Source organism: Bufo gargarizans, chromosome 11 (genome assembly GCF_014858855.1).
Source record: "Bufo gargarizans isolate SCDJY-AF-19 chromosome 11, ASM1485885v1, whole genome shotgun sequence".
NCBI classification, from domain to species: domain Eukaryota; kingdom Metazoa; phylum Chordata; class Amphibia; order Anura; family Bufonidae; genus Bufo; species Bufo gargarizans.
The window spans coordinates 32,110,557-32,134,896 of NC_058090.1; the positions used below are offsets into that span (position 1 = coordinate 32,110,557).

Consider the following 24,340-nt stretch of genomic DNA (forward strand, 5'->3'; position numbering starts at 1 on the left):
GTGACTTATTGTCGTCGTGTAGCCCTAGCCTAAAGCTGACCTACAGCAGTGAAGAAAAATGGCTGGGTTGTTATGAAAACCTGGAGTAAAACTGTGTGTATGTGGAGACTAAGGGCCTACGAGCTTCTATTGGTTGATAAGGGACATGTGACCGTGTGTATGGCAGTTGGGATATGAAGAGAAAGACTTGCAGGCTTGTATTGGCTAATGCAGGCAATTTTTGGGGAATATCTCAGGAACGGTACGTCCTAGAGAGCTGTGACCCCGCAAGATTTGTTTCCAGGTAGCAAGGGATGTGTATACCAAGTTTCGTTGAAATGGATGGTTGCGTTTTTGAGTGATCGCGGAACATACATACATACGTCCTTCTTTATATATATATAGATATATATCCTGTGGCAGTGGACTTGCTGCCCCCTCATGGTCAGTGTGTAGAATGCATCAATTTTACATACTGTATACTGTGTGCTTCAAAGGGTCAAGTTCTCCATGTAGAGGCCACATGAGGCTGTCACCAGGTATACCCTAGAGCAGTAATCGTGTACTAAATAACCAGACAATGATTAAGCTGATCAATGCGATTATGAATTGAAACATATAGAAACCATGTACATAACCCTGGGATGCATATACTGTAGCTGCACCTGGATGCTGGTGCACGATGGGGCCCAATGGACCCTCTACCACATAAGACGTATTACCTGGTAGGTAGATACTGCGGCATACATTTAGCATCAGGGGCCCAAGAGCTTCTGGTTACATCTCTGCACACGCCATTACCAATCCTTACCTCCGAGCTGTGACTCTTCGTGTCCGTCTTTTGCACTGATGTTATGGCTTCTTTCACCCCTTTGCTTTCCACCATTTGTTTTCTGACTGATCCAGCGTTTACCTATATGGAAAAAAAGGGATTGGGTTCATTATAGGGGGTGAAAATCGGGTAAATTGTCACAAGGCTTTCCCATTTAGGAGCGTTCATTATACCGATCCTCGCCAAGGAGGCTGACACGGGTATTGCTTGGTACTGGTACTTGGTATCTGTCACTGGATACGCTTTGGATGGGCCCCAGAGAGGACCCTTAGTATCCCTGAGGCACAGTTACTGCATACACTGAGGAGTAAACTGGAGAAGCACGCTACAGAATTGGGAGCAGGGGCCATAGATCCCCGGGGGCCGATCAGGCCCTCCTCATGGCCACCAGCCAGGCACATAATAATCTGATGCTCTCAGCATTAGGCCTCTTTCACCCGACCGGTTTTTCCCCCCCCTGTTTACGGGCCGTTTTTTATGGTCCATATACGGAACCATTAATTTCAATGGCTCCGTAAAAATAAAACGGAATGTCCTATTATTGCCTGCAAATCACATTCTAGGCTCCATTCAAGTCAATGGGTCCGCAAAAAAACGGAACACATACGGAAATGCATCCGTATGTCTTCTGTATCCGTTCTGTTTTTGCGGAACCATCTATTGAAAATTTGATGCCCAGCCCAATTTATTTAATGTAATTACTGTATATGCCATACGGAAAAACGGAACGGAAACGGAAACACAACGGAACAACGGACCGGAAAACACTGAAAAAGCCATACGGTCGTGTGAAAGAGACCTTAATTAAAGGGGTTGTCTGGGTTTTTACTATTGATGACCTTTCCTCAGGATAGGTCATCAAAAACAGTGGCGGCGATCCGACACCCAGCACCGCCGCTGATCAGCGGTATGAGGAGATGGCGTGCTCAGTGAGCAAGTGCTGCCTCCCTTCTCTCTTCCTGTCCACTTTTTTCCATAGACAGCAGCCATGAACAGGAAGAGAGATGAAAGATGGCATGTGCGCGCTGCGCGCGCGGTCTCCTCATACAGCTGATCACTGGGGGTGTCAGACTGCCGCTGATCTGATATCCTTAGGATAGGTCATATTTAGTAAAAGCCCGGACAACCCCTTTAAATGCTAGGAGTAACAGGCAGCAAATGCCCTCCTGCATTGAACTGTGTCACTATCCTCAGGACGGTGATACTGTCTGCCACAGAGGTGGCGGTATATTCTTCTGCACTGTGGTATTTGGGGCTGCCTTTTGTCAATTTGGACCCGCCTACAACATGGGGCCACTTTTATTTAATTTTTTCTATGGCCTCTTTAAATACCTGGTCCTCCCTTGGGCACAGTAACTAGAAGTCACCAATGATGCTGCAAAATGCAGGAAATGGCTGAGGCTACTTTCACATTAGCGGGGGAAGACGCTTCCATTTTATCCCCATTCATTGTCAAGAGGGACAAAACTGAACAAAACGGAGCGCACCAGAATGCATTTGGTTGTTTCCCCATCGCGGACAGAATAATGCTGCAAGCAGTGTTTTTCTGTCCGCGATGTGGTGCGGAGCAAGATAGATCCGTCCTGATTCACAATGCAAGTCAATGGGGACGGATGAGTTTTCTCTCTGACACAATAGCAAACGGATCCGTCCCCCATTGACTTTTAATGGTGTTCAAGACGGATCCGTCATGGCTATAGAAGACATACAACCGGATCCGTTCATGACGGATTCATGCGGTTGTATTATTGTAACTGAAGCGTTTTTGCAGATCCATGACGGATCCGCAAAAAACGCTAGTGTGAAAGTAGCCCAAGGAAGAGAGCCGGCCTGAATCACAATAGAGGGGAAAATGCTGGTATCCATTTTTATTTTTTTATTTTTACAAGAATCAATACAAAAAGCTTGTTTGTCCTGATGTTACCTTTTTTTTCTTTCTGCTTTTTGAAGATTTCTTTTCCTTTGCACTCCCAGTGTCGGTGGGTTTCGGCACAGATTGATTCTCGGATTGGTCTGTGGGCTGCAGTGTATAAGGATCTATAGGTTTTCCTACAGCTTCCAGCACAGATTGTACAAAATCCGATGGAACAGAAGTGAGTTCTGCAGCAGTGTTTGCTGTCATTTGCACTGAAGCCTCCACAAGCGCCTCCTTTGAATGTGCAGACTGCGTTTTAAGTCCTTTTCTATGCTGCACAGAAGGTTGTAATACAGACTGTTCTTTAGATTGTAATAAAGATTCATGCGTAGGAAGATTTGATGAAGACCCTGATGAAAGGGGTTCTATATTTTGCACTAAATGGTTTTCTATAGACAGAACGGAGGTTTCTGTATGGTGCACAGCAGTGGTTTCTGTTGGCTTTACTGTAGGGTGTCTTGGTATTTCTACTGTGTCTTGTTCTACTATTGAAATGTTAGATTGGACTGAAGGTTCCAGCTCAAAGTGCACTGAAGATACTACAACAGATTGATCTGAGGTAGGCTCTTCCAAATGTTTAACATCTGAAAGCATTGAAGGTTCCACTATTTGCACTGATGGCTCTTCTGCAGGCTGCACTGACTGCTCTTCTGCAGGCTGCACTGACGGTTCTTCTGCAGGCTGCACTGACTGCTCTTCTGCAGGCTGCACTGACGGCTCTTCTGCAGGCTGCACTGACGGCTCTTCTGCAGGCTGCACTGACGGCTCTTCTGCAGGCTGCACTGACGGCTCTTCTGCAGGCTGCACTGACGGCTCTTCTGCAGGCTGCACTGACGGCTCTTCTGCAGGCTGCACGGACTGCTCTTCTGCAGGCTGCACTGACGGCCCTTCTGCAGGCTGCACTGACGGCTCTTCTGCAGGCTGCATCGATTGTTCTCCTGTAGGCTGCAGTGACAGTTCTACTGTAGGATGCAGTGACGGTTCTTCTGCAGGCTGCACTGACGGTTCTTCTGTAGGCTGCACTGACGGTTCTTCTGTAGGCTGCACTGACGGATCTTCTGCAGGCTCCTCTGACGGCTCTTCTTCAGGCTCCTCTGATGGCTCTTCTGCAGGCTGCACTGACGGCTCTTCTGCAGGCTGCATCGATTGTTCTCCTGTAGGCTGCACTGACTGTTCTACTGTAGGCTGCAGTGACAGTTCTTCTGCAGGTTGCACTACCTGTTCTAATGTAGGTTGAACTGATGGCTCTTCTGTAGGCTGCACTGACGGTTCTTCTTCTGGCTGCACTGACGGCTCTTCTGCAGGCTGCACTGACGGCTCTTCTGCAGGCTGCACTGGTTTTTCTAGAGCATGCATAGATGGATGCATTGTAGGCTGCACTAATGGTTCTTCTGTCAGGTGCATAGATGGATGCATTGTAGGTTGCACTAATGGTTCTTCTGTCAGGTGCATAGATGGATGCATTGTAGGCTGCACTAATGGTTCTTCTGTCAGGTGCATAGATGGATGCATTGTAGGCTGCACTAATGGTTCTTCTGTCAGGTGCGTAGATGGATCTATTGTAGGCTGCACCAACAGTTTTAGAGGAGTTTGTTCTGGAGGTACAACTGCAGATTGCTCTGCTAATTTCATATCAGATAACTTGGAGGTTTCATCTTCAGGATGCTTTGAAGTTTTCAGAATTGGCTGTGCTACAGTTTCCATTGCAAACTGCATTGAATTTTCGAGTGTAGACTGCAAAGATTGTTTTAAAGAGGATTGTCCTGAATGTCCCACTGAAGGCTGAACCAAAACCTCTACCCTAGTCTGTACTAACTTCTTCAAAGCAGATATGCGCTGAGGTTCCCCTGCTGAAAGCTCAAAGAAATCCTGAGCAGATTGTACAGATGGTTCTCCTGAAGACTGTAACATATGTTCCTCTGTCAAATGTACTGAACTCTCCACTTGAGGACGCAATGATAAATCCTCTGCATCTTGTGCTAAAGGTTGCACTACATCCTGCACAGAAGCATTCTCCGTGGCTTGGGCCGCGGTGGGCACAGAAGGCTGTACTAGAGATGACACTGTAGCCTTCACCAAGTTGTCCTCAGCTTTCAGTGAAGTTTCCTCGGCTGACCTTTGATGCTCTAACTTCTTCTTAGATCCTTTCTTGGTCTTCTTCACCTTGCGCTTCTCAATCACAGGAGGCTGCTCTATCACTTGCGTCAGATGATCTATTCGCTCTAAGTATCCTCTCATTTTGCTGTGAAGCATGTCCATCGCCTCCTGGATCCTTGCAACTCCCTTTGAAGAGCAGGTCTGCTTTACATTTTCTGCTAGCTGGGACACCTGATCTAGATCACTCTGCAAACCTTCATATTGGTCACGCAAAGCCTACAACACACAAAAAGACATTGCAAAGGAAAAAGTCAACTCAAAGTCAAAGACACATATCGAAAACCTAGAAACACACTCTTACTGCCTATAGGACATAACAAGTGGACAAGTTCTTAATGTTAGGGTTTATGCACACGGCCCGTGTGCACTCTGCATCATGGATGCAGACGCATTCACTTGAATGGGTCCGCAATCACAAATCGGAACGCCATGGAAGCACTACGGAGCGCTTCCGTGGCGTTTCTGGTCGTACCTCCGCACCGCAAAAAAATAGAACATATTTTTTGCGGTGCGGACGGATCACGGACTCATTCAAGTTGAATGGGTCTGGATCCGTCCCGGCCGCTGAACGGACGTTGCCCGTGCACTGGGGACAGAAAATTGCAACGGCGGCACAACGGACGTATGAATGAGCCCTTAAAGGGTTGTTGTGTGCTTTGGACAATCCCTTTTTTGTTAGAAAGGGTCCTCAGACAATAAATTGATCATAAGTTGTTCCACTGCTGGATCCCCTAAGAATAAGCTATCCTCTGTTAGGTAACCCAGAAGCAAGTATTTAATTTACCTGCAGCGCCCCCACAGGGGAAACTAAGTATTGAAAAGTTCAATTTGAAATCAATGGGATGTCCGTGTAATATATGGATGTGTTGCATCCTCCAGGGCAAGAGATGCTTTTTGTAGGAGCTCCCAATAGAGGAGGATCCTAAATATGAGACCTCTACCCCTAAGGCAATTTTATAAGGCAGACAACCCTTTTACATGTTTTTTTTCTTCTCTAGTAGCATTACATTAAAGGGGTATTCCTATTTCAGACATTTAAGGCAGATCCACAGGTATTTGAAGCTGCTTATCCCTTCTCAATGGCGATAAACATGCATGCTCGACCAAAGGCAGCACAGGGAGACGGAGAATGGCAATCACACCCATACTAATAAAATTAGTAAAACTCACATAACTACCCATTTCTTGCTGCTGGAGAAGGTTGAAAGGACTGGAGGAATCTCAGTGGAGGTAAATGGGGCCGAGCTGTAAACACAACCACTATACAATGTACGGTGAACAGAGAGAAGGCCGCGGCACTACTGCGAGCACCGGTGCCTTCTCCAGCTGATCGGCGGGGTCCCGGGTGTCAGACTCTGCCGATCAGATACTGATGATGTATCCAGAGGATAAGTCATCAGTTTAAAAGTCTCAGAAAACCCCTTTAACCTCTTAATGACCAGCTTTTTTTATTTTTTTATTGTTTGCCTCTCCATGTTTAAGCAGCCGTAACTTTTTTTCTTTTCAATGACATGGCTGTATAAGGCCTCATGCACACGGCCGTTTTTTTTTCCCGTTTACTGGCCGTTTTTTGCGTTCCGTATACGGTCCGTATACGGAACCATTCATTTCAATGGTTCCGCAAAAAAAACGGAATGTACTCCGTATGCATTCCGTTTCCGTATTTCCGTTTTTCCGTTCCGTTTTAACATAGAACATGTCCTATTATTGCCCGCAAATCACAGTCCGTGGCTCCATTCAAGTCAATGGATCCGCAAAAAAAACGGAACACATACGGAAATGCATCCGTATGTCTTCCGTTTCCGTTCCGTTTTTTCCTGAACCATCTATTGAAAATGTTATGGCCAACCCAATTTTATCTATGTAATTACTGTATACTGTATATTCCATACGGAAAAACGGAACGGAAAAACGGAACAGAAACGGAAACACAACGGAAACAAAAAACGGAACAGCGGATCCATGAAAAACGGACCGCAAAACACTGAAAAAGCCATACGGTCGTGTGCAATAGGCCTAAGGCCTAGGTTTATGTGGGTGAAATGCATTTTTTGGGTGTTGTTTAAAAGTACATATAATTACTTTGTTTATCAATGCAAATATAGTGATTTTTGATATTTCTTTTTATTACTTTGTTTACACTGTGGATAGCTAGTAAGTGTAGTCCCTCTTTTGCTTGTGTGCACAATAACATGTATTTTTTATATAAAACAATAGCTTATTATTTTTGCTAGTTTTTTATTTTTAAATAAAGTGTATTATTACACTTTTTGAAATTTTATTAAGGAATAAGTGCCTTGTATGCTAATAGATTATGCTTGGTGTCTATATGGCGTCCTTGTCGTCCTGGGGACCTTTCCAGTTCTCCAGAGCTGCCTGCAGAGTACTCACCAGCCTCCGATCAGATCACTGGGACACAATCCGAGAGGGAAATCCCTTTTGATCATGCCACCGTCACAGACTGCAGCAATCAAAGGGTTAACAGTCGGGATTGGAGCTACCTCCGATCCTGGATGTACAGCAAAAGGCTGCTATAAGAACCAATGGTACATTTTTGAGAATGAGTACTCTCAGAAGTGCCCCGCTCCCTCTAAAATAGTGACGACAAAAGACAGCGGGGGGCCATTAAAGGGTTAAATTAATTCTTGTGATCCCACAATCAGGGATTAGGTCAGTTTTTAGCAAGTATAGGGGTGTAGCTATAGGGGTGCAAATGCAGCAGTCACACCTGAGAGGAGTCAAAGGTCCATCTGCCACATAAGAAGACATCAGTATTATAAATGGCAATGGTCGTTGAAGGACCCGTTACCGATTTATCATCAGGGCCAAGAAGCTTGAAGTTATACCTCCGCTAAGTACTGCGAAGTAGGCTTCTTCCATCCCAGTTAGTTTAGGCTGTGAGATGATTGAGCTGGATGCATTGTTTTATGTAATGCAATGGTAATTACTGAGTGGAATTTCCAATATACAAAATAAAAGAAGGCAAAAAATGATAACGCGACAATAGCAAAGAGTTATAAAGTGAAGTCTGCATAAAAAAGGAAAAAGGAAGTGATATAAAATAAAGAAAATTTTGAAGAAATTAAAATATCATAAAAATGTTGCGCAGAATAATAAAAAACAACTAAATGCCAACCTCCCAGAGAAATAAGTGAAAGGAGAGGACGCGGGAGTGAAGAGAGAAAGCAAAGAAAGAGGAAACGCTGAGGATTTTCGATTTACATAGAAGAGACAGACATTAATGTGTGAGGGTCCAGCTGAAAAGCAGAAGAGGATAACTGCTCCATTTCAGGTAGAATTTGGACAGATTGGCTGCTCCCATGTTCTTTTCCACGAGTATGAGACATTAGAATCTCCCTTTGTGACTTTCTTATAAGCTTTTTATCTGACAAGCAATGACCCGAGTTGCATTGCAAAAAGGGCTACTCTGGTACAAAAAAAAAATTAAACTACCCCTGTTTCAAGACAATTTTCTCCCTGAATATAGTGCGTTTCAAAGGTTATATATCCAGGAGCCTTCCTAATTGAGCAATGTTCTATTGAGAAATGTATTATCACAGACAATTGCACCTGTAATTTCTGTCTCTTCAGCTCGCACGGTGCGTTTTCCCGTGATGAGCGGCTAAAATTAAGAAGCTCTTCATAAAAACTTGTCATTTTGTCATTCAGGGTGGCGGAGAGACTTTCATATTGCCGGTGTCCTTCGAGGTGCCTTTCCAGTAACTGCATTGAATCCTAGAAATAAGAAGAAGGAATAATTGGGCAAGTGTATATTCTATAGGTGTATGCGATTAAGTATTCCTCCAGCACAAAGCAGATGGGGGCACCACTGAAAACCCATTCTGAAGGGGATGTCTATCGAAGATGTAAATACATCACCAATAAGTTCTTGACTCGCCTTCTTATGTCAAGTTGTCTCCAGTTCTGTTTAGTCATTGCTTGGCATTGTGGTGTAATAGTCCGTCACGGAAACCACATAGTTCCCGTAGGGGTTGGCACAGCAATGGAACAGATATGGGTTTCCAATAATATATCAATTCTGGAGCATCTTAGTATCAATCCTCTGCACCAGAAATTTTGCATCAAAAAGTTGCCAATTTTTGAGCAAAAAATTGCAACTTTTTGCTCATGTACGACACGACATGCTTGCCACTTTTCAAAAAAATAGGTGGGGTGTGAAAGGGGAGGGCAGGACCTACAAGGCCTGACACATTTACTTTTGTGTGCTCCAGAAAACTGCCATATTATAGAATTCTTTTCTGTTGCATAGTCCTCCCAAGATGCAACAAAATAATAAAGTGGAGTGCACCTCTTAATAATTTTGTTGCACCTTACGCCAGTGGACTCTGTACTAAGACTGGTCTTAGAAGAACTGGCCCTCTGTGTTGTGCTGTTCCTCTGTTATTCCTCCTGAAAACGTATGAATACCAGTAGGATATGCATCACTACAAAGTTTGACGATATCAGATGAGGAAGTGCAGAGAAACACACACACAGAGTTTATAGATGTCTACAGAGAGGGGAGGGGAGGAATGAGCTGCTAGAGAGAGAAAGAAGCATTTTCTTTGATAAGATATATTACAAAGTTTCTTGTATTCACCAGTACTATTGATTTATTCAAAATATTGTATGTTGAAAGGCTAGTACCATTTAAGGGACTGAAACACTGTGGATTTTTTACTGTAAATTATTTTACATGTGGATGTAACCTTAAAGGGGTTATCCAACCACTATAATGCTCCCCAAAATGCCCACGGCCACTGTTGCATCTCCCTGTCGTGCGGATCAAACCATCGGGCAATGGATGGGGCAGCCAATAGCAGGTCGCGACGGGGACAAGCCTCCCTGGCGTCACCCGCGATGCTACGGGGGCTCGTTCCCGTCACGGCCAGCTATTGGCTGCTCCCCTGTTGCTGGACGTTTTGATCCGCGCGACTGGGAGATGCAGCAGCAGCTGTGCGGGCATCAGAAGCGACACAGGTGCCAGAGAGAGAGGTAAGTATGACCAGTATGAGGGGCCAAGGCATTTGGGGGGGGCATTATAGTGGTTGATTAACCCCTTTAAGGTGCAAATTCAGCCAACCTCACCACCAGTAGAGAAAAAATATTCTTACCTGCAATTCCAAAATTAATGTTTCCAGTAGCATCTTGATTTCCAGCCAGTGACCATGAAGTCCAGGACTGTAAGAAGCAGCAGGAGATAACTCCTTTGACATTGAATCTTCTAATGCACACATCATGTCCTGACTTTCCTGGAGAAGCTCTCTGAAACTGGCCAGCTGTTTTACATTGTCCTGTAATCGAGGCAGAAGGGCCATGCTTAGCTTTTCCCGTCTCTTCTGTAGCTCTGCCAGCTTCGGTCTTATAGCTTCTAAATATTCACTCCTTTCCTCTCCTTGTGGTTGCTCCTGAACGTCATCCCTACGTGAAAGAGCAATGTTTGTATTAGTGAACATAAGATGCAGGGATTTATCTAACAACACAACAATCTACAATAAGTTTGGTACCTGTTGGGTTCCTCCACCAGAGTTGTGGCAGGACTTTGCTGTCTCTCTTTCGGTGGAGCCTCAGCCTCTACCTCCATACCAGAGGTCTCCAGTTGTGTCAGAGCTTGTGGCTCTCCGTTTACAGGCTAGTAGGTATAAAAATGTATGGAAAAAGTGACAAACTGGACAGAAATAACACATGAAGCAGTATTCATGGGATCAGACATTTTTGTGGACTTTACGGTAACATCCTATTGAAGTACATAACAGGCAACCACTCTTTCTACCTTGGAGGGGCTGATAACAGGGAAAAATAGCTTGCATTCACTGTCCCAGAAAATTAGAACATTTTTCAATGTTCCTAAGCCAAGTACCCCTTAGGCCTCTTTCAGAAGGGTGTCCCGGATTTGCTCCGGATGCGTTGCGGGTGCATTGCGGGAAACTGCGATTGCGTTGCATTGTTCAGTTTTTATCGCGCGGGTGCAATGCGTTTTGCACGCGCGTGATAAAAAGCGGAATGTGGTACCCAGACCCGAACTTCTTCGGGTTTGGATTCGGTGATGTGTAGATGTTATTATTTTCCCTTATAACATGGTTATAAGGGAAAATAATAGCATTCCTAATACAGAATGCTAAGTAAAATGTCCATTGAGGGGTTAAAAAAAATAAAAACAATTAACTCACCTCATCCACTTGATCGCGCAGCCGGCATCGTCTTCTTTCTTCTTCCTTGAGGACCTGCAAAAGGACCTTTGATGACATAATCGCGCTCACCACGCATCAGCGCAGGTCCTGCTGAATGAAGATAGAAGATCCTTTTATCTTCATTCAGCAGGACCTGCACTGACGTCACTGCGCTCACGTGGTGAACGCGATTATGTCATCAGAGGTCCTTTTGCAGGTCCTCAAAGTAGAAGAAAGAAGACGATGCCGGATGCGTGATCAAGAGGATGAAGCGAGTTGTTTTTATTTTTTAACCCCTCAAGCAACATTTTACCAAGCATTCTGTAATAAGAATGCTATTATTTTCCTTTATAACCATGTTATAAGGGAAAATATTACAGTGAATAGACTTTAATAAATTTACTAACATCATCCCCTAGCAGGCATGCGTGAAAATCGCACCGCATCCGCACTTGCTTGCGATTTTCACGCAGTTCCATTCATTTCTATGGGGCCTGCGTTGATGAAAAACGCTGAATATAGAACATGCTGCGATTTTCACACAACGCACAAGTGATGCGTAAAAATCACCGCTCATCTGCACAGACCCATTGAAGTGAATGGGTGCGGATTCAGTGCGGGTGCAATGCGTTCACCTCATGCATTGCACCCGCGTGGAATTCGCACCAGTGTGAAAGGGACCTTACTGTGTTGAGAATAAAAGTATGTGGACAGAAAAAGTACCCCCTAGACCAGTGATCGCTAACCTCCGGCACTCCAGCTTTGGCAAAACTACGACTTCCAAGATGTGCACTTACTTGGCTGTTCTCAGAACTACATAGAAATGAATGGAGCATGCTGGGAGTCGTAGTTTCACCACATCTCTCTCGAGTGCAGGAGGTTAGCCATCACTGCCCTAGACACATGGCAGGCATGCCCAAGGTGAGAACGTAGGCATTAGGCTGGGTTCACATTGCGTTTTTTCCATCCGTTTAACATATACAGGTCCTTCTCAAAAAATTAGCACATTGTGATAAAGTTCATTATTTTCTGTAATGTACTGATAAACATTAGACTTTCATATATTTTAGATTCATTACACACAACTGAAGTAGTTCAAGCCTTTTATTGTTTTAATATTGATGATTTTGGCATACAGCTCATGAAAACCCAAAATTCCTATCTCAAAAAATTAGCATATTTCATCCGACCTTCAAATAATTATGTTCAGTTCTGCACTCAATACTTGGTCGGGAATCCTTTTGCAGAAATGACTGCTTCAATGCGGCGTGGCATGGAGGCAATCAGCCTGTGGCACTGCTGAGGTGTTATGGAGGCCCAGGATGCTTCGATAGCGGCCTTAAGCTCATCCAGAGTGTTGGGATTTGCGTCTCTCAACTTTCTCTTCCCAATATCCCACAGATTCTCTATGGGGTTCAGGTCAGGAGAGTTGGCAGGCCAATTGAGCACAGTAATACCATGGTCAGTAAACCATTTACCAGTGGTTTTGGCGCTGTGAGCAGGTGCCAGGTCGTGCTGAAAAATGACATCTTCATCTCCATAAAGCTTTTCGGCAGATGGAAGCATGAAGTGCTCCAAAATCTCCTGATAGCTAGCTGCGTTGACCCTGCCCTTGATAAAACACAGTGGACCAACACCAGCAGCTGACATGGCCCCCCAGACCATCACTGACTGTGGGTACTTGACACTGGACTTCAGGCATTATGGCATTTCCCTCTCCCCAGTCTTCCTCCAGACTCTGGCACCTTGATTTCCGAATGACATGCAACAGTCCAGTGCTGCTTCTCTGTAGCCCAGGTCAGGCGCTTCTGCCGCTGTTTCTGGTTCAAAAGTGGCTTGACCTGGGGAATGCGGCACCTGTAGCCCATTTCCTGCACACGCCTGTACACGGTGGCTCTGGATGTTTCTACTCCAGACTCAGTCCACTGCTTCCGCAGGTCCCCCAAGGTCTGGAATCGGTCCTTCTCCACAATCTTCCTCAGGGTCCGGTCACCTCTTCTCGTTGTGCAGCGTTTTCTGCCACACTTTTTCCTTCCCACAGACTTCCCACTGAGGTGCCTTGATACAGCACTCTGGGAACAGCCTATTCCTTCAGAAATTTCTTTCTGTGTCTTACCCTCTTGCTTGAGGGTGTCAATGATGGCCTTCTGGACAGCAGCCAGGTCGGCAGTCTTACCCATGATTGCGGTTTTGAGTAATGAACCAGGCTGGGAGTTTTTAAAAGCCTCAGGAATCTTTTGCAGGTGTTTAGAGTTAATTAGTTGATTCAGATGATTAGGTTAATAGCTCGTTTAGAGAACCTTTTCATGATATGCTAATTTTTTGAGATAGGAATTTTGGGTTTTCATGAGCTGTATGCCAAAATCATCAATATTAAAACAATAAAAGGCTTGAACTACTTCAGTTGTGTGTAATGAATCTAAAATATATGAAAGTCTAATGTTTATCAGTACATTACAGAAAATAATGAACTTTATCACAATATGCTAATTTTTTTAGAAGGACCTGTATATATAAAAAACGTATACGTTAAACGGATGCCTCAGACTGACGTCACACTGTGGAATCCGTTCACCATAGAGTTCCATTGTAAAAAAAAATGTATACTTTTTTTTTTACCATTGCCCAAAAAAGTATATGTTTTTTTACCAGGTTCTTCTATCCTTTTTTCTAACGTATACGGCAAACAGAGGCATAAAACGTGATGTGAACCCCATAGCTTTGAGAATCAAGGGGTATTCCTACCTTTGGACATAGCTGCGGACATAGCTTAGCATGAGGTGAATATCTGTTTAAGGCACCCTTCATAAAATTGCAAAACCCTGACAGAAACTAGAACATCAGCCTCAGATTTTTGCTGCGGATTTCACAGTGAATTTTTCCAGTGGCAAAATCTGCCATGTGAAAACATATGCTTAGGCAAGCCACTGATATCATTGGAAATTTTCACATGGAATTCACGCCAGCGGGAGGCAGATTGAGAGCGGATTCCAAGTGGGTTTTGGTGAGTAATATGGGCCAAGATCCATCTGCAAAATCCGCCATGTGAACAAGGCCTTAGGATAACTCATAAGTAGTAATTTGCAGCTGCAAAATCAGTATCAAAATACCCGTGAGTTACATGCAAATTTGTCACAGATTGGGCTGAGGATTTCATTTTTGATTAGCTGCCGCCTAAAACGGGATCATCATTTCAGCCATGCCTCTGTCCCTTTTTTCAAAAAAGATAAATTTAAGGGGACATGCACACAAATGTATTTTTTGTCCGTGTCCGTTCCGTTTTTCTGAGTCCCGTATGCGGAACCATTCACTTCAACGAGTCCGCAAAAAAAAGGAAATTACTCCGTGTGCATTCCGTCTGTTCCGCAAAAAATATAACATGTCCTTATTCTTGTCCGTTTTGCGGACAAGGACTGACATTGTTACAATGGATCCGGAAAAAAAAAAAAACAACACATATGTCACACATGTCATCCGTTTTATTTGCGGATCAATGTTTTGCAGACCATAAGATACATACGGTCCTTTGTATGAGCCCTAATAGTGATGTACGCCACATGCTTGGAGTCATGTGGGCGGTGCCGCAGCCTTGCAGAGTCACGGAGCCCTCTTTGTAAGCATACCTCCTCGGGGGCCGATTGACATAGTCCCCTTGCTAGAATTTTTAGAACCGCAAGCGCTGACGTCAGAACCCGGGGTGGAATTTCCATCAGCCTGAAGGAGGTGTGCTTTGTCATGGACGTTCCCGCGACAGGTGGCAGGAGATCGGCGAGACTGGAAACACGTGGTTTGATCCAACATGTTTTCCGTTTGGATCAAATGACGTCTGCGTTGTTTCTGGTGCTTGTCGCACCTTCTTTCCCCAGGTGTGGCTATTAGGGTCATTTAACCTTCTCTATTTATGGTTGTTTCTCCCACTATGCTATGCGGTTTATGGCTTCAGTTTGAGTTGTGGATAGCTGGTGTGTGGATCTCGGCTGAGGTCCTGGTGCTGCCATAGCCACTTGAAGTTAAGTGTTTTCTTTCCCTTTTGTATTTTGTTTGGGTTATTTTGTGTGCTGCATTTCCCTGTCATTTGTATTAAGGCCTGAGGGAGACTCCTGTTCGTCCTTCCTTTTGGAGGAACAGGTTGTCTCAGTCCTTACATTATGACCAGGGTCCCCTATAGGGTGAGTTAGGAGATTAGGTAGTCCTGTGTATGAACTCACCTACCTCTGGGGTCTGTTCATACTGGTAGTTAGTCAGGACCTTGGTTAGGGTTTTACTAGGAGGTGTCCATCTCCTTTCTCTAGTTTCCAGGCCTTATTCCCTCATCCCTTTCCCTCCTATGTTCGGTGTGGTGTTTCCCTCCCACACCCTAACGTGACATGCCCATAGCGAGGACTCCCCTGACTCTGCAAGGCTGCGGCACCGCCCATATGACCCCAGGTATTGCAGTTGTGTTTAGCAGATAGAAACACATCTCGTCAGTGTGTGGCATTGCCATGATTTTAGCCTCTTCCAAATTTAATTCTGCTATATGTGAACACAGGTCTATAATATTAGTGCACGGCCATGTATACACATGTAGGATTTACCTCATATCTTGTAATCTGTGGTAATTCCGCAGCCACCGAACTGCTATCTGTTGAATCCCACGCTGGTGCCACAAGTGATAAATCCTCATTTCCAGATTTTTCGACCACAATTGCAGATAATACAGTGATTTTATTCCCCAGTGATGTATTTATGACCTGAGTTATAAAGGATAAAAAGGTTAAAATCAATTGTGAATATTATTTTTGAAGTTACGTAAAAGGAACACCCTGTGCAAAAAAGTAAGCACTGTGTTATGCCTAAGTATGACACAAGTATTAAAGGGAAGCAAAGACAGAATCTCTGTGTCATGCTATGGACAAACGGCCCTCCCAAAGGAAGCCTCATCACACTGCACTTATTCTGTTCTGAGTCTTATCTAAGGACAACAAGTGCCCTAGATGAGACAAGATGCAGCTTCAGCCTGTCTCCCCGCCTTCTGCTTTTGATAGGTTTCTCCCTGTCCACTCTTAGAGTAGATTTACATGGCCCGAAGATTGGGCCTATCATTGGGAATGAACGTTCCTACGAACGCTCGTTGGCTATAATATGCCCATCTAAAAGTGCCGATCATTCATCGGGTGGAATGACACCTCAATCATCGTTCCCAGGCAGCAGATCGTACTGTCTAAACAGCGCTCTGCTGCCCAGGAGAAATTATTTTGTATGGGGACAAGCGATAGCTGCAACTATCACTCATCCTCATACTGTGGAGGTGATCCCTGCATGTAAATGCAGCACTTGACCTCCACCCAACTCAACAAGCAGCCAACTATCTGGAAGGAACACTTCCTAACCGACAATTGGCTTCTCCTCAGAGCATGTAAATGCGCCTTTATAAGCAGGAGGGAGAAGTGTGAAGTTGCCTCTCTCAGGATACACTGGAGATTCTGCACACAGCACACACAGATAGTTTAGACACTGTAAGTCAGGGGAGTTTTATAACTCTAGTCACAGCATAGCATGTCAGTAATGCCTGGAGTGTTCCTTTAAACCAGGCATGTCCAAACTGCGGCCCTCCAGCTGTTGCAAAACTACAACTCCCAGCATGCCCTAATAGCTGTAAGCTATCCAGGCATCCTGGGAGTTGTAGTTTTGCAACAGCTGGAGGGCCGCAGTTTGGACATGCCTGCTTTAAACTGTAGTGTATAACGATTTAGATCTGAGTGCAGCACAATAGAACTGGATATCTGCCATCTACAACAGTGCAAATACTGCGCATCGCATCCCATTATACTAAGGGACAGAAGAGAAACTGCCCCACTATCACTACTTTCCTAGATGACTGGCAACATATGGGCTCACAAATTGTGAAATATGCATTTTTTTTTACCTGTAGTTCAAAGGGAAGTTCGTCAGTTTGTAAAAGTTTCTGTATTTCTGTGGATTTCTTAGTGATTTCCTCCAGACGTTTCTCTTGACTCTGGAGCTCAGTCTGAAGCAAAGCAAAATTATATTTTTTATTTATTTAACATAATTTGTTCAATTAAATTTGTAGTCACTCAAAGCGAACACCGGATGGGATTGGCTTCTGAAAATCCTCAGCAGTATATGCAATTAGTCTAACTGAGAATTATTTGTTCTCAACGCATTAGCATAATTATAATTGGTGAATTAACTCTTGTTATGCGTTTCTACTCAATGCTCTCTTTATATAACAATGTACTGTTGTGAAAGGAATGTGGGTCTGTATGGTTTATAAACAGGGTAGCGTTATTAGTCAATGAGGCCACTTGACCTTGTGACGTTACCACTAGATGCGATGGCTGTTGGCCACAAATTTTAAAGATTTCTGCAAAATTTTAAAGAATTATTTTTAAAAGCTATGGACACCTTTAGGACAATTTTTGCATCTTACTTGTTTGGGGCTAAAATATAATTTTTCAATTGGTCTTAACTAAAATATTTCAGCCATTTTGGATATACAGGGGTTAAAAATCAGTCTGCGTGCAGAGTGTCAGTTCAGCTGACGGCTCATGTGAAGAAATTTCCCAAAAGGTGTCCATAACCTTTAAAGGGGTTCTCTTGTTTCACAAGTTATTTGTTGTTATCTGTACAAACACTGCATATTTTTTCCCCATATACCCATTTTGTCAGCACTTTCCTTCCCCTGCTCTTGGCATCAATGCATTCTGGCAGGATGTTTACATGTAGAACATCCTGTTCTAATCAGCTTCCTGATGAGTTTTCTAACCAAACCCACCATGCTTTGCATTATAATATTTCACAGGGCTTGCTCCTCCTAGCTAACATGGAGACTGGAGGTGTAGGGGGTGTGACTACTGAAGAGAGAACAGTGTGGCAGGTGGAGCGGAGAACAATTACAGAGCAAAGCATGCTGGAAACCCAGCAGGAAGCTGATGAAAACAGGAAGTTCTGCATACAAACATCCTGCCAGAATGCAGTGATGCTGAGAACAGGGGAAGGAAAGCACTGACATGAAAGGTAGGTAAATGGGACAAAAATTCACAGCGTTTGGAGTAGTCTGAGCAAATAAAATAAAAACTTCACATTTCTATTATGGTTGCAGTTTTCTCAGTTCTTGTCAGCAGAATAAAATATACAGTTTAATTACTGCATCAGAAAGGACAAAATAATATAAAAAAAAAAAAGAAAAGACTGTATAATCGCAACATACAAACTACCTCTGTTAAACTCAATAGAAGTAAGATTTTGTTGTTTGCATTTCCCAAGTCATAAAACCGTGACGGAAAACGTGTTAAAACCGCAATGTCTGAACACAGTCTTACTTAACATAGTCCTGCTTACGTGACTACTCAGTGTAAGTAATCATATATTAACCAGGCTATACGGATTGTCATTTGCTGAAAGCGCATTCACAAAAACTTAACAGAGGAACAGAATATAAGTAATGAGATCCATCAAACAGTTGACCTGCTTGTTGATAGTTTCCACGTCGAAGCAGATTTTTTTTATTATTCACAAAGTAAAAATAAAAGGAAAATTATAAAAAATTATTACTTTTAAACATAAGTTATATAAGGAAATATTTACATGGAGCAATCGGATATCATCGCTTGTGAGGTTTGCACTTTGAAGGCACTTGACTTTTCCTTCCAACCATGGCTCCAGCTCTTGTGAGAGATGAAGAACTTTGTTCCATAAGCAGACAGCACTTTTTAGGTTTTCATTATAGCTGTCAAGTTTTTCACATACCTGAAGGATATTTCACAAAGAAGAATAGACAGTCATATGGTGAAACATGAGCATTTATGATGCTAATAAATTACATTTTAGATTTATTACAGATTACAGAATATTTTCATCTTTTACATAACATTCAGCAATGAAATAGGGAAATAAAAAAAAATAGTTTTTTTTGTATTAACCTTTTGTCCATTTATTGTTACTTTGCTATCCACTTAGACATATGTTACTGATTTCACTGTCTCTTAGTGTAGTCAGAACCCCTCCAATATCAGTGGTATCTTCCACATCACACAGGCCATCTCGTCCCAATTGGCTGATTGTTAGGATTAGTTGTGTATTATATTATGTATTTTGTGTTGTATTTTATGTCTGTGGTTACCAGTAAGGTATGGTTGGCAGGAGTGGGTCCTGCCAGGAGGGGGATTTCCTGTCCAGAAACAGAGGAGAAGGAGCACACTGCTTGAGCTCCTGCTCCTGGCACGGATTCTCCAGAGTAATCATTTATTCTCCATTCCACAAGTGAAGTCTTTAGAAGTTTGACAGCAGAGTGAACAGATAAAACCAGAATCTCCAGACACTGCTGCAAAGTGAGGGACTACAGTAAAGACACCCATCACCCAGAATGTTGCTAGGCCAGTACGACCCAAGTGCTTAGCAGCAGCCAACCAACCTGCCTCCATCATCTTTACTGGTTGCTAGAAAATTGCTGAATGTATCTGAAGTTCTACGTTGCACCAGGGAGCAACCGCCTGAGGGAGTACACCGCGACACAACATTGCATCAGGGCCACTACCACTCCCGTCCTCAACACTGTCTTCTCTGGGGCTCACTGCACATGCATGTGTAAGGAAGGGGAGGGGGGGAATTGCAGGAGGGATCTAAAATCTATGGTCAGCTTCACAATGGCTGAGTAGATATTAGGAGCAGGACATTGATTGTTTACCGCACACAAATCTAAACATGCGAGGCCAAGAGATGAACAAGATGGGGAAGCCACTGTAGAAAGGGAGTCTTGTCTCATATACAGAGTGTAGCATGCTAGCCGCTGTAAGTTCCCAAGTGAATTCTAGATAACTTTATGGCTTATTGGCATATTTTCCATTATTAATAAATCCTCAACACATTTGTGTAAAAACTATTTCAAGAAACGGGTGTCGGAGTTGCCCATAGCTCCAGTGAGTATGAAAATAAACAGTAGAATTCAGTTTCATTGTTTAAGAGAAGTCTTCCACACATTGATGAATCCCCCTTGGTGAGTTGTAATGAAGGATACCTACGTCTAACCACTTGTCGATGAGGGTGTTGGCTTCTGACTGGAATGGCACATCTTCAAATCTTTTTATCTTACTGATCTGAAACTGTAGGTTTTTGCAGATGGTGTTCATCTCGTCTACATTTTCGGAGTGTTCCTCAATCTCCTGCTTGAGCTCTTGGACCTGCAATAAAAACAAATTAAAAGTTGTAAAAACTGTACAAATCAGTTTAAGGTTGAGAAAAACTGAAAAAAAGATCAATATAGTAAATCGAATCCAGTTAAGGATGGCTGTCTGCACTTAGAAGTGAGAATTGTGGTCGCTCATGTTTGTTTTTTAAGGAGATGGAGCCACCTACTGTCAAATTGTGGATTTGGTTTCTAGAAAGAGTAGAGATGATGGAATCATCAACACACAAAATACAGGAGGAGATTTATTAATAATGCTGCAACATGCCGTATATTTCCCCCATGCAGTGTGCACCATATTACACTTTCATTGTGTTTATGACACCCCCATGTACTCTCTCAATGACCACATCGAAAAAAAATGCCCACACCAAGGGTGTGCATTCACTAGTCTGGCCTAGACTTATCCTTTTTTAGAGCTTTGCTTTCTGTGCACCCTGATTCTACAGATAAAGAGGTTGTCCCATCCCAACATTTAGGGCATAGCAAAAGGATATGCCACAATGTCCGATAAGTGTGGATCCCACCTCTGGGACCCATTGATATCTCAAGAATGGGGTCGCGAAGGGAACAGGAGCACACCTCGCATGGGACTTTTTGAAAATAGCTGAGCCAGCACTTGGCTATTTTCAGAAGTCCCATAGGGTGGGTGCACATGCGTGGCTTGCTCTTCATTCACTTTTGGGCCCAATCGATAAGCCATATATGTCCTGGGTGGGAATACTGCTTTAAGCTGCACATACATATTAATGAAATGTCAGCAGAATGTAGATGGGCTTCAGAACTGTTCCCCAATCTCATATCAGATGCCGGACGAAACGAGGATCGGGCATGTTAGATTTCAACAACTACCTGGCAGTAGCTTGCTCTACTGACTTAAAATGCCAAGCGTGCACATGAGAAAGTAGGGGGAGATGGCTCTTGGCCAAGCAAGTGTCTAACTCTAGCTTTGCTAATCTTGTCTGTGTCATTCCAGTTTTAATATACATGTTACTGAAGCAAGCACCAGCTTTAGCCGAACCCTCCACAGACAACTGAACAGGAACTAGGTTGGTTTAAGTTTTTTTTTGTCATTGTACATGGATGGCTTTTTACTTAAGACCCTACTACTAGTGAACTAGCCATAATATGTTATTGAAATCCCCAATAAAATAATTATGTAAAAAATTTGGTTCAAAGAGCTAACTTCAGGGAGGAGGAAGCAGTGTTATGCATCAGGTATATATGGAAGAGAACACACCCTGCAGAAGTCTTTAGGCTAGACCTGGGTTGGGCATTGCAAGCATCACTATTGACTTATCCCAAGGATAAGTCATCAATATTAAAGTCCCAAAAATCCATTTAATACATACAAGTCTTATTTCAGTCTCTCCATATACCACAATCTGACAATGTGGCCCTAGAACCCAAAAAGTGACAACCCTAATGATGAGTTTTTGCTTGTCAACAGTGCCCGATAACACTACCTTCATCATCCTTTTATGAAGGTTGTCTTTTCCAATGTAGGATGACTGATGAGAAATTGTAGTCTCTGTTTTCTGAATCAAAGAAGTCAGTGTTGTCCTGTAATGCTGGTACTTGCGAAGGAGTTCGATTATCACTTCACACTCCTCTTTGCTGGAAAAGAAGCAAATGTTCTCTAAATACATGATGTAAAAAAAAAATGCAAAGTCAAAAAACTCTTGCATTGTAACAATAGCAACTCCCTAACATTAAAGGGGTATCCCCATGTTAGAAATGTATGGCACATACAGAAGGCATATAATAAAGGTCTGATAGATATGGTTCCCACCTCTGTGTCTCACAATTATCTCCAGAATGGTAGTCTTTCAATCTCAGTGTCACTTTGCCGCATCCAGGCAGTGAATGGTCAGTGATGTGGCCCACATCTGCATGACTCTCTCCATTCACTTCTATGGGAGTTAGTGGAGCAAGCATACTCAAATGTTTCCGTATCAACCACAGACGTGAATGATGGGAGCCGCGCATATGCGTGACCAGTGCCACCTCTCCATTTATTCTCTGCCTGGATGCGGTGGTCATCAGCCACCTCACCAGGGGGAGCCTGCTGACCCCTGTTTTGGAGATAAGTGTGGACATGTCATAAAAGCCTAAAATGGGAAAGCCTTATAATGTTAAATGTCTCACAAAGATCATCACGGTTCAATAAGATGCATACAGCCATAGACAGCCCATACCTGTGGGCAAGGTGCTGCTTTGTGTCCTCCCACAATTCCTCACACTCCTGACACCCAGTCAAGTCTTTTCTTTGTGAACTCTGAAAAACCTCTTGAAAGGCATCAGAGATGGATTTCTTTACTTTGCCAAAGGTCTCCAACTTTTTCTCCAGCGTTATCAAACATTTCATGCTAAAATAAAAATAGAGATACAAAACTTTTATAACACAAAATTATATAACAAACTGAATAATAACAAAATACAAAACAATAGTACATTAAAGAGATCCTTCAGTCCTAAAAGTGGTCCAACAAACTTGACTGGTGGACCATGTTAATGCTAGTGATTGCAACACTAAGGCCACCTCTAGACATAGCAGATTTTCAGGAGGTATTTTTGGGTGCACATTGTTCTTTTGCTGTTCAGGCAAGTTGTGGCCTCGAGACATTTTTAAGTTTTGAGGTTCTTCATGGAGCTAATCTAATTGTAACATGGTTTTTCAGTCAAAACATTTATGACTGTAGGATCTCTTTGACCAATGTTCTGACAAGAACCACCACACTACCCTGTGCCTTACTAAATGCCACCACTGTAATTTCTTTCTTTTTACTCGACATCTTATCCAAAAATCACACAATCACATACCAAGATAAACTATAAAAAATATAAAAGACTCAAGTCTATAGCAGAAAGAAAAAGTAATCTATTTTTACAGACTGTCCAGGAAGTTATTGACAGATGGCAACCTTATCTTTCCAAAGTACTAAAACCTTGTCCAGACTGGCTAGATTTTCCGACAATCGTAAATGGATTTATATGGGAATAATATGGGAATAATATAATTAAAGGGATTTTCCTATATTAGGCATCCATCTCGTGCTGCTCATTCTGGAACTCCCATAGAATTCAATGAAGAATGCAGCATTCAAGTGCGCCCACATCTCCATTTAAGTTGCAGCAGCATTATGCATAAAGCCATCTTTGGTTTCTTCACTTACCACTGTTTTCCTTGAGTTTTCCCCTTAGTTACGGCTGTTTTGAATCCTACATTATGAGGATCTTCTCAAGATGGCTCCTCTGCCAGTTCTCTGAGGCCAAAACTACATTCCCTCAGGTCACATACAAACTTGCTGTAGCCAGCGGCTTCCTGCCAGCCAATCAAATTGGATTACTGAGAGAACCGCCTCCTCACTCTGAAGCCTAATGGAGGCATGCAGTGTGAAGGACCGCCCCTCTGTCATCCTAGTCGGAGACAGATGAGCCATAGCAATGCTCTTTTAAGGGAGCAGTGGAAAGGGACAGAGGAACATGACTGTAATCTGTTATTATAAGGTAATTACTGATCTTCTGACAATCATTGACAGACTAAGTCAGGTATACATGCCTAGCTCTAATAAACTAGCAATAAAATAAAAACTTACAGTTATACTTTAGGGTATATCATCTGGTTATGCCAAAAATGCCTAAGATGGTGATTAGGGTTAAGCGAATCGGGTTCGGATTGCTGTATCTGAACCAGATTTGTTTAAAAACGTTGTTAAGAATATGGGCTGTGTCCTACTTTAAAATGTATTTCCTCCGCGGAGGTCGTTCTGAGGTTTCTGCAAATATCGTAAGGCTTACTTCGTCTTGCCTCTATCACATGTAACTTCGTTTATTCACGAAAATTACTGTTTCAAAATACTAAGCCGAACTTGGCTTTGTGCCTCATTAACGAAGCCAAGTTCAGCTTCGCATTTTGATACAGTAATTTATGCGAATAAACAAACTGACACGTGACAGAGGCGAGACGAAGTAAGTCTTACGATATTTGCAGAAACTCCGGAAAGACCTCCATGGAGGACATCCATTTTACAGTCGGATGGATGCCAATATTATTAACATAGTTTTTAAAAGAATCAGCTTCGGATACAGCAATTTGA

The 24,340-nt window shown here is 43.1% G+C and overlaps 1 protein-coding gene across 1 annotated transcript in view; it reads right to left on the bottom strand.

Moving 5' to 3' along the window:
- SYNE2 (spectrin repeat containing nuclear envelope protein 2) overlaps positions 1-24,340 on the bottom strand; it is a 279,407-nt gene that overhangs the window by 149,768 nt on the left and 105,299 nt on the right. The window contains 11 exon segments of the mRNA XM_044271524.1: positions 791-892; positions 2,736-5,099; positions 8,454-8,618; positions 9,998-10,304; positions 10,391-10,515; positions 15,631-15,786; positions 16,962-17,063; positions 18,644-18,805; positions 20,077-20,235; positions 21,707-21,857; positions 22,439-22,609. Of these exon segments, the coding sequence (XP_044127459.1) occupies positions 791-892; positions 2,736-5,099; positions 8,454-8,618; positions 9,998-10,304; positions 10,391-10,515; positions 15,631-15,786; positions 16,962-17,063; positions 18,644-18,805; positions 20,077-20,235; positions 21,707-21,857; positions 22,439-22,609 (3,964 nt within the window).